The sequence below is a fragment of the Mustela putorius genome, unplaced genomic scaffold (assembly GCF_011764305.1).
Source record: "Mustela putorius furo isolate JIRA1106 unplaced genomic scaffold, ASM1176430v1.1 tig00000127_pilon_pilon_pilon, whole genome shotgun sequence".
Lineage (NCBI taxonomy): Eukaryota > Metazoa > Chordata > Mammalia > Carnivora > Mustelidae > Mustela > Mustela putorius.
Window position 1 is genome coordinate 628,353 of NW_025421288.1, and position 11,694 is coordinate 640,046.

The 11,694-nt window shown below is 38.7% G+C and overlaps 1 protein-coding gene across 1 annotated transcript; it reads right to left on the reverse strand.

Annotated features, from left to right (window-relative positions):
• Positions 1 to 5,208: 5,208 nt before the first annotated feature.
• LOC101683392 (olfactory receptor 4C5-like) lies at positions 5,209 to 6,212 on the reverse strand. Its single transcript, XM_013050961.2, has one exon. It carries the CDS (start codon positions 6,136 to 6,138, stop codon positions 5,209 to 5,211), a length of 930 nt encoding a protein of 309 aa, XP_012906415.1. The 5' UTR covers positions 6,139 to 6,212.
• Between the last annotated feature and the right edge of the window lie 5,482 nt (positions 6,213 to 11,694).

Here is an 11,694-nt window from a genome sequence, read left to right on the forward strand (position 1 = left end):
ATAATACCCACCACCTGGTACCCCGCCCTCCCACACCCCGCCCCTTCAAAACCCTCGGATTGTTTTTCAGAGTCCATAGTCTCTCATGATTCACCTCCCCTTCCAATTTACCCCAACCCCCTTCTCTCTAACTCCCCATGTTCTCCATGCTTTTTGTTATGCTCCACAAATAAGTGAAACCATATGATAATTGACTCTCTCTGCTTGACTTATTTCACTCAGCATAATCTCTTCCAGTCCCATCCATGTTGCTACAAAAGTTGGGTATTCATCCTTTCTGATGGAGGCATAATACTCCATAGTGTATAGGCACCACATCTTCCTAATCCATTCATCCGTTGAAGGGCATCTTGGTTCTTTCCACAGTTTGGCAACCGTGGCCATTGTTGCTATAAACATTGGCGTACAGATGGCCCTTCTTTTCACTATATCTGTATCTTTGGGGTAAATACCCAGGAGTGCAATGGCAGGGTCATAGGGAAGTTTTATTTTTAATTTCTTGAGGAATCTCCACACTGTTCTCCAAAGAGGCTGCACCAACTTGCATTCCCACCAACAGTGTAAGAGGGTTCCCCTTTCTCCACATCCTCTCCAACACATGTTGTTTCCTGTCTTGCTAATTTTAATTTTTTGGAGAACCTTCATCCCTTTTTCAATAATGACTATATGAATTTACATTCTTACCATTGGTGAACAAGGGTTCTTTTTCTTCACATCCTTACTAATACTTGTTATGCTTTGTCTTTTTGTTACTAGCCATTTTAACAGATATGAAATAATACATCATTGTGGTTTTGAAGTGTATTTCACTGATGATTAGTAATGTTGAGCATCTTTTCATTTGCTTGTTGGCCATTTATATATCTATATATATGTAAAGATAGATAGATAGATAGATAGATAGATAGATATAGTGGGAATGTCTATTTGAGTCTGTGGCCTTTTTAAAAATTGGGCTATCTTGGGGCACCTGGGTGGCTCAGTGGGTTAAGCCTCTGCCTTTGGCACAGGTCATGATCCTGAGGTCCTGGGATCGAGCCCCGCATCGGGCTCTCTGCTCAACAGGGAGCCTGCTTCCCTTCCTCTCTCTCTGTCTGCCTCTCTGCCTACTTGTGATCTCTCTCTGTCAAATAAATAAATACAAATCTTTTAAAAAAATAAAATTGGGCTATCTTTGCTATTGGGTTGTATGAGTTCTTTGTCTATTTTGGATACTAACCCCACACAAAACATATTGTTTCCAAATATTTTTTCCCATTCTGTGGGAAATTGTTAATTGTTCCTTTGTTGTACAGAAGATTTTTAGTCTGATGTAGTCCCCTTTGTTTATTTTTGCTTTTTTGTCCGTTCTTTTGGTGTCATATCCAAGAAATCATAGATCATTCCAATGATGAAGATTTTCTGCTGTGTTTTTTCCTAAGAGTTTTAGTTTCCAGCCTTCCATTTTAAGTCCAGTTTGAGTTGGTTTTGGTGAATGTATAAGATAATGGTTCGATTCCATTCATTTGCTTGTGGATATCCAGTTTTCCCAGCGCTTACTGAAGAAGTTATTCTTTTACCATTGTGTATTCTTGGCACCTTGTCAAAGATCAAGGTTGAGCATATGTATATGCGTGGGCTTGTTTTGGGGTTCTCTGTTCTGTTGCATTGGTCTCTGTATTTGTCTTTATGCCAGTACCATACTATTTTGATTCCTAGAGTTTTGTAATATAGTTTGAAATCTGGAAGTGTGATGCTTCTAGCTTTGTCCTTCTTTCTAATGATTGCTTTGGCTATGGGGGTATATTGTGATTCTACATGAATTTTAAGGTTCTTATTTTTCTTTCTTTTTTTAAAGCTTGATTTATTTCTTTTAGAGAGAGTAGGAGTGCACAAGTGGGGGGAGGAGCAGAGTGAGAAGGAGAGATCTCAGGCAGACTCCCCACTGATATAGCAGCCTGTCTTGGAGCTAGATCTCATGACCCTGAGATCATGACCTGATCTGAAACCAAGAGTTGGATGCTCAACTACTCAACCACCCAAGTACCCCAAGATTGTTTTTTCATTTCTGTGAAAAATCCCATTGTGATTTTGATAGGTATTACAGTGACTCTAGATCACTTTGGATAGTTTGAACATTTTGACAACGTTGAATCTTGCAATCCATGAACACTGGGTGTCTTTCCATTTATTTGCTTTTTTTCGTTTTTATTTTCTTTCATAAATGTTTTGTCCTTTCCAGCTTACAAATCCTTAATTTTTAAAATTCAGTTTTTTTCTAAGTATTTCAGTCTTTTTTTTTTTTTTTTTTTTTTTTTTTTTGGTAACAGTAATTCTGGCCTTGTAAAGGAAGTTCAGATATGTTTTTTCTTTTTCAAATATTTAGAAGAGTTTGGAAAGGATTGGCATTTATTCTTCTTTAAATATTTTACTGTCAATTTCACCAGTGACTCTGGTCTTTGGCTTTCCTCTCTTGAGAGGCTTCTTGTTATGGATTTAATTTCCTTGCTCATTATTTGTCTGTTCAGATTATCTGCTTCTTCATGCATCAGATTTGGTAGAATGTATGTTCCTAGGAATTTATCTATTTTTTCCAGGTTATCCAATTAATTAATGTATATTGGTAGTAGTTTCTTGTAATCCTTTTATTTCTGTGGTATGAGTTTTAATGTCCCCTCTTTCATGTGTGACCTTTTCTCTGTCTAGGTAAAGATTGTCAGTTTTGTTGTACTTTAAAAAACAGCTTTTAGTTTCATTGATATTTTTCTATTGATTTCCTCATCTCTATTTCCTTTTTCTCCTATAATCTCAATTATCCCTACCGCTGCTACCTTTGGACTTAGTTGTCTTTCTCATTTCTTGAGGTAAGTTTACTTGAGATCTTTTTAAAGGTAGGTGATCATTGCTATACACTTTCCTCTTTGTATGGCTTTTGCTACTTCCCATAGCTTTTGTTGTAAGTTTAAAATTTTGTTTGTTTTGACATGTTTCTAATTCCTCTTTTGATTTCCTCGTTGACCAATAGGTTGCAGAAGAATGTGTTATTTAATTTTCGTGAATTTGCGAATTTGCCAATTTTCCTTCTGCTCTTGATTTTGTTTCACTTCCTTGTGTTCAGAAAATATACATTGTATGACTTGAATCTTAAGTTTTTCAAGACTTGTTTTGTGACCGAACATATAATCTATTCTGCATCATCTGCCATGTGCACATGAGAAGACTGTATACTCTACTACTATTGGATTGATTGTTCTATATATGCCTGTTAGGTCCATTTGGTTAATAACGTTCATGTCCATTGGGTTTTTACAGATTTTCTGTCTATATGTTGTATCCATCATTGAAAGTGAACATTGAAGTCTCTTAGTACTACTGTGGTTTTGTCTCTTTCTGCCTTTATATCTTTTATTTGCTTGATATATGTAGGTACTCTGATGTTGGGTCCATCAATATTTACAATTATTATATCTTCCTGGGTAACCAGCCCTTTTATCATTATATAAAGTCCTTTTTTGTGACAGTTTTGTTTTTAGAGTCTATTTTGTCTGACATGAGGATAGTCCTGCCCTCCTTCAGTTGCTGTTCACATGGAATATATTTTATTCATTGCTGCAGTTTGAGACAATGTGTGTTCTTAAAGCTTAAGTGAGTCTCTTGTAGACAGCATTTAGTAGGATTTTAAAAATCCATTTAGTCTCTCCATGTGTTTTGACTGGAGAATTCAACCCATTAATATACAATAAGTATTCACAGATTCACAGATAAGGACTTAGGCTTGCCTTTTTGTTTCTTGTGTGTCTCATAGTTTTTCTGTCCCCTATTTACTTTCTTACTGCTTTCCTTTGTATTTGTTGATTTTATGATATTGATATGCTTTCATGATTTTCTCTCTTTGTTTTGCATGCAGAGCTTTTGTCTTGGGTAAAATCTGAATCTTGTTTTTTTTTTTTTAATTTTGTTTATTTATTTGACAGACACAAGTAGGCAGAGAGGCAGGCAGAGAGAGAGGAGGAATCAGGCTCCCTGCTGAGCAGAGAGCCTGATGCGGGGCTCCATCCCAGGACTCTGGGATCATGACCTGAACTGAAGGCAGAGGCTTTTTTTTTTTTTAAGATTATTTATTTATTTATTTATTTGACAGACAGAGATCACAAGTAGGCAGAGAGGCAGACAGAGAGAGAGGGAAGAAGCAGGCTCCCCACCGAGCAGAGAGTCCGATGTGAGGCTTGATCCCAGGACCCTGAGATCATGACCTGAGCCAAAGGCAGAGGCTTTAATCCACTGAGCCACCCAGGCACCTGCTGAATCTAGTTTTATATGAGTTCTTTCTGTTAGAATGGCACTGTGTCTGTATCTCAGATTACTTCCCACTGCATTGCTTTGCAATTGGTCTGAAGGTTGTCGTTCAAATTTGAAAGTATAGTCTTTGTCTTTCTTACTCAGTTATCATTAACTCTCACTTTTGTGCTAGATACTCTTCCTATTAGCTAAGGTAGAAGTCCATATAATAACAGGTACTTCAGAGTTCAAGTGGTGTATATATAGTATGCCTTTGACAGAAAAATGTTCCATCAGTTATCTTTTGACTGTGAATCATGTGCAAGATTGCTCTATGGCTGTGTCTAGAAGAATTTATATCCCTTTTTGGCTTTAGGCAGAGAACATAATTTATTCTAGGAGGAGAGCAGATTACATTATAAATGGTCCCCGTGGCAATGTGCAACAAGGCAGCATTAATATTGGGATGAAGCCTCTCTTATTTTTTAAAACTCACTCATTTCTTATTGATCTTTATTTCTCATCATAATAAATCTACTTTGAATACATAGTTGAGATTGAAATATAATTTGGCTTAAATACTTAGGTATTATGCCTTTCTTTACCAATATTATATTGTCTAATTGGTTAAAAAATCTCTACACAGAACTTTACAGAGAATTTTTCTATTGAATACATAAACTCAGAGATTTTCTATAGGGTGTGACAAATAATGCTGAATTACAATGTCCCTTTGATCAATAACTTGCAAATGCAGAAAGTTTTCTAATTGGAAGAGGCTTTAGTCATTATTTAATCAAATATTGGTATGAAAGAGGACAATTAAAGATTACAAAAAGCATAGGGAGCACAACATAGTTAAACTTACATATTTTGACTTCAAGACCATCATCCTTTCTATAGTCCTATTTGTTCTTAAAAGATGAATAAAGTTTTTTTTTTCTCCCTTCTCTAGGCCCATGAATTATTACCCAAGATTGTTCTGTGGCTCCAGAGCTTCCTCATAGCTTTTTTCACCTCTGAGTTTCTGAGGGTGTAGATTAAAGGGTTTAACATGGGTGTTATCATAGTATAAAACACAGCCACTGCTTTGTCAATGGGAAAGGTGACCATGGGCCGAAGGTACACAAATATACAGGGTACAAAGAATAGGACAACTACAGTAACGTGGGAGGCACAGGTAGACAGAGCCTTACGCTGTCCTTCAGTACTGTGAGTTCTTAGGGAGTAAAGGATGAGGACGTAGGAGGTGAGAAGAATAGAAAAGATGAGCAGACACATCAGCCCACTGTTGGCAGCAACAAAAAGTCCAAAGATGTGAGTGTCAGTGCAAGAGAGTTTTAGTAGAGGGAACAGGTCACAGATGAAATGGTCAATGACATTGGGGCCACAGAAGGGCAACCAGACTATAAAAAGAATCTGAATCAGAGCATGAAAAAATCCTCCAGCCCAGGCCACGGCCACCAGGTGGCTGCACATTTGCCTGTTCATGGCGATCCTGTAGTGTAGGGGCTTGCATATGGCCAGATAGCGGTCATAGGCCATCACTGTGAGCAATATGATTTCCACTCCTCCAAAGAAGTGCTCTGCAAAGAGCTGAGTCATGCATCCACTGAAGGAGATAGTTTTCTTTTCCGTGAGTAAGTCAAATATCATTTTGGGAGCCATGGTAGAAGAGCAGCAGCTGTCTACAAAGGACAAGAAAGACAGAAAGAAATACATGGGGGAGCCCAGGGCTCTGCTGGTGTTGATTGTCATGACAATGAGCAGGTTGCCTGCCACAGTGAGAAAGTAGATGACTATAAACACAGCGCCCAAGAGTTTCTGCACATCTGGGTCTTGTGTCAGGCCAAGCAGGATGAACTCAGTCACGTTGTTCATTTGTTCTGGGAGTCTGCTCTAGCATCTGGATAATTGATTTGTCTGTGAGTAGCACAGGGATTACAATTATGGCAGATGACTTTGATCAAGCAAATAATTTATGTCAGGGTTGATTTTTGTGAGGCTGATGGAAACCCTAAGAAGATAAACTCAGATGTAGAGTTGGCCCATATTACTGGTTATATAATGAACACATAGCCTCTTCAACCTCTGACTGACACAAAGACGTATGTGTGCACACATACACAATACACTCATCCAAATACACAAACACAGTTTTAAAAATGTAGGCCCCTTCCTGGAATTGCACATGGGTCAGTATTCTCTGAACAACTGCCATAGTATTTTCTCCCCTAGGAAAACCAGAATGGGAGGAAGAGCAGAGGAGGAGCAGAGGTTTGAATTCATGGGAATCTGCTGCCTGGTGTTTCTTCTTAGTCACCTGTGCTTCTGAGGCTAAGCTGCAGTTGTTATTCTTGGTGTTTTCAGCTTGTTTCCAGATGACCATGAAACATCTGCAGAATTCAACCTGAAATTAAGAATGATGTCATCACATTTCAGAAAAAAATTGAGTGAATATTTGAGTCTCCAGTAAGATATACCAGGCACTTAGATTTGTGAGATTTTACAAGCCATTAAAACAGAATTGGAAGAATATTATCAACAGGGAATAGGAAGTATATGCTGGAGATGATAAAAGAGCATGATGCTTTGCAAAATTCTTCAGATATATTTGAAACTTTAGAATTCACCCTTTTGACAATTTGTTTTGTATAATTTCCAAGGGTATTTTGTATATAAAAACTCGTTTTAAGGAAGACTAGCAGAAATTCTCTGGATGGATTTAGAAAACACATTCTTGAATGGTGAGGAAGCAAAAGCATCCCTATTTGTCAGCAGAGTATGTTCTTTACAACCAGATAGACTGTTTCCTCATTTTGTACTCACTTCTTAGCAGCCAGGTAATTATATGTACAGACTTTAGTCTTACTATGTCTAAAATTTCTCACATATAAAAAAAGTAATATAACAAATATTATAGTGGAATTGAAGAATATCATTATTTCAGAGAGCAAAGTTTTATCCCAATGGTAAAATACAGCTTTCTACACACTCCAAATTCATGAACGAGGAATTAAAAATGAAAAATCTCTGAATATAATCACTCTTACCCTTGAAATAGATGATTGTTATAATAAGAAAGACGATAAGTGAAGAGAAATGAAATATTCAAGAAGTTAGAAAATGGGAGGAGTCAAGATGGTGGAGAAGTAGCAGGCTGAGACTACATTAGGTAGCAGGAGATCAGCTAGGTAGCTTATCTAAACATTGCAAACACCTACAAATCCAACGGGCGATTGAAGAGAAGAAAAACAGAAATTCTCAAAACAGAAAATCAACCACTTTCTGAAAGGTAGGACTGGCAGAGAAGTGAAGCCAAAGCAACAGGAAGATAGACCGTTGGGGGAAGGACCAGCTCCCGGCAAGCAGCAGAGCAATGGAGCACTAAATCAGGACTTTTAAATGTCTGTTCCACTGAGGGACATCACTCCAGAGGCTAAACCGGGGTGAAGCCCATGCGGGGTCAGCATGGCCAGGTCCTGCAGGGTCACAGAAGGATCAGGGGTGTCTGAGTGTCACAGAGCTTGCAGGTATTAGAACAGGGAAGCCTACTATAGAGACAGAGCTGAGGAGTGAGCTCTCAGCTTGGGGTTACCTTGAACCGGTCACAGGCTGGGTCAACTCAGAGTGCAGCGCGGAGGCCAGGGAGATGGGAGTGATTGGGCACTATTCTCTGAGGGCGCACTGAGGAGTGGGGGCCCCTATCCCTTGGCTCCTCCGGGCTGGAGACTGGGAGGCCACCATTTTCATTCTGGTCCTCCAGAACTCTACGGAAAGCATTCAGGGAACAAAAGCTCCTGAAACCAAACGGGAGCTGATTACTCAGCCCAGCCCCTGCTAAGGGCGGTGCAATTCCACCTGGGGCAAAGACACTTGAGAATCACTACAACAGGCCCCTCCCCCAAGATCAACAAAAAATCCAGCCAGGACCAAGTTCACCTACAAAGGAGTGCAGGTACAATACCAAGGAGAGCAGTGGAATTCCAGAGGTGGAGAAAGCAAAGCATGGAACCCATGGCTTCCTCACCATGATTCTTTAGTCTTGCAGTAAATTTAAATTTTTTTCAATTTTTTTTATTCTTCTGCTAAATTTTTTTTCACTTTTACCCTTTTCTTTTTTAACATTTTAAAACTAGTTTATCTAATATATATATATATATATATATATAGAGAGAGAGAGAGAGAGAGAGAGATCACAAGTAGGCAGAGAAGCAGGCAGAGAGAGAGGAGGAAGCAGGCTTCCTGCCGAGCAGAGAGCCCAATGCGGGGCTCGATCACAGGACCCTGAGATCATGACCTAAGCCGAAGGCAGAGGCTTAACCCACTGAGCCACCCAGGCACCCCTGTTTTCTTTTTTTAATTGTTTCTTTTTTTTTTCTGAACCTTTTTTATCCCCTTTCTCCCCCCGCTCCATGATTTGGGGTCTCTTCTGATTTGGTTAAAGCATATTTTCCTGGGGTTTTTGCCACCCTTTTAGTATTTTACTTGCTCACTCATATACTCTTATCTGGACAAAATGACAAAGTGGAAAAATTCACCACAAAAAAAAGAACAAGAGGCAGTACTGAAGGCTAGGGACCTAATCAGTACAGACATTGGTAATATGCTAGAGTTCAGAATGACGATTCTCAAGGTTCTAGCCCGGCTTGAAAAAGGCATGGAAGATACTAGAAAAACCCTCTCGGGAGATATAAAAGCCTTCTCTGGAGAAATAAAAGAACTAAAATATAACCAAGTTGAAATAAAAAACAGCTATTAATGAGGTGCAATAAAAAATGGAGGCTCTCACTGCTAGGATAAATGAGGCAGAAGAAAGAATTCATGATATAGAAGACCAAATGACAGAGAATAAAGAAGCTGAGCAAAAGAGGGACAAACAGCTACTGGGCCATGAGGGGAGAATGCGAGAGATAAGTGACACCATAAGAAGAAACAACATTAGAATAATTGGGATTCCAGAAGAAGAAGAAAGAGAGAGGGGAGCAGAAGATATATTGGAGAGAATTATTGGAGAGAATTTCCCTAATATGGCAAAGGGGACAAGCATCAAAATCCAGGAGGCACAGAGAACCTCCCTCAAAATCAACAAGAATAGGTCCACACCCTGTCACCTAACAGTAAAATTTACAAGTCTTAGTGAAAAAGAGAAAATCCTGAAAGCAGCCCAGGACAAGAAGTCTGTAAAATACAATGGTAAAAATATTAGACTGGCAGCAGACTTATCCACAGAGACCTGGCAGGCCAGAAAGAGCTGGCATGATATATTCAGAGCACTGAATGAGAAAAACATGCAGCCAAGAATACTATATCCAGCTAGGCTATCATTGAAAATAGAAGGAGAGATTAAAAGCTTCCAGGACAAACAAAAACTGAAAGAATTTGCAAACACCAAACCAGCTCTACAGGAAATATTGAAAGGGGTCCTCTAAGCAAAGAGAGAGACTAAAAGTAGTAGATCATAAAGGAACAGAGACAAGATACTGTAACAGTCACCTTACAGGCAATACAATGGCACTAAATTCATATCTCTCAATAGTTACCCTGAATTTTAATGGGCTAAATGCCCCAATCAAAAGACACAGGGTATCAGAATGGATAAAAAAACAAAACCCAGGGGCGCCTGGGTGGCTCAGTTGGTTGGGCAACTGCCTTCGGCTCAGGTCATGGTCCCGGAGTCCTGGGATCAAGTCCCGCATCGGCCTCCCAGCTCCATGGGGAGTCTGCTTCTTCCTCTGACCTTCTCGCTTTTCATGCTCTCTCTCACTGTCTCTCTCTCAACTAAATAAATAAAAATCTTAAAACAAACAAACAAACAAACAAAAACAAAACCCATCTATATGTTGCCTATAAGAAACTCATTTTAGACATGAAGACACCTCCAGATTTAAAGTGAGGGAGTGGAAAACAATTTCCCATGCTAATGGACATCAGAAGAAAGCTGGGCTGGCAATCCTTATATCAGATCAACTAGATTTTAAGCCAAAGACTTTAATAAGAGAAGAGGAAGGACACAATATCATACTCAAAGGATCTGTCTAACGAGAAGATCTAACAATTTTAAATATCTATGTCCCTAAAATGGGAGCAGCCAGCTATATAAACCAATTAACAACAAAATCAAAGAAACACATCAATGATAATACAATAATAGTAGGGGAATTTAACACTCCCCTCACTGAAATGGACAGATCATCCAAGCAAAAGATCAACAAGGAAATAAAGGCCTTCAATGACACACTGGACCAGATGGACATCACAGATATATTCAGAACGTTTCATCCCAAAGCAACAGAATACACATTCTTCTCTAGTTGCCATGGAACATTCTCCAGAATAGATCACATTTTGGGTCCTAAATCAGGTCTTAAGTGGTATCAAAAGATTGGGATAATTCCCTGCTTATTTTCATGTCACAATGCTCTGAAGCTAGAACTCAATCACAAGAGGAAATTTGGAAAGAACCCAAATACATGGAGACTAAACAGCATCCTTCTAAAGAATGAATGGGTCAACCTGGAAATTAAAGAAGAATGGAAAAAATTCATGGAAACTAAAGATAATGAAAACACAACTGTTCAAAATCTGTGGGACACAACAAAGGCAGTCCTGAGAGGAAAATATATAGCAGTACAAGCTTTTCTCAAGAAACAAGAAAGGTCTCAAGTAAACAACCTAACCCTACACCTAAAGGAGCTGAAGAAAGAACAACCAAGAAAGCCTAAACCCAGCAGGAGAAGAGAAATCATAAATATCAGAGAAGAAATCAATGAAATAGAAACAAACAAACAAAAAATAGAACAAATCAGCGAAACTAGGAGCTGGTTCTTTGAAAGAATCAAATAAATTGATAACCCCCTGGCCAGACTTACCAAAAAGAAAAGAGAAAGGACCCAAATGAATAAAAATCATGAATGAAAGAAAGATCACAACTAACACCAAAGAAATACAGACAATTATAAGAACATACTATGAGCAAATCTATGCCAACAAATTTGACAATCTGGAAGAAATGGATGCATTCCTAGAGACATATAAACTACCACAACTGAACCATGAAGAAATAGAAAACCTGAACAGACCCATAACCAGTAAGGAGATTGAAACAGTCATAAAAAATCTCCAAACTAACAAAAGCCCAGGGCAAGACAGCTTTCCAGGGGAATTCTACCAAACATTTAAAGAAGAACTAATTCCTATTCTCCTGAAATTGTTCCAAAAAATAGAAATGGAAGGAAAACTTCCAAACTCCTTTTAGGGGGCCAGCATCACCTTGATCCTACAACCAGACAAGGATCCCATCAAAAAAGAGAGATACAGACCAATATCCTTGATGAACACCAATATGAAAATTCTCACCAGAATACTAGCCAACAGGATTCAACAGTACATTAAAAGGATTATTCACCACGACCAAGTGGGATTTATTCCAGGGCT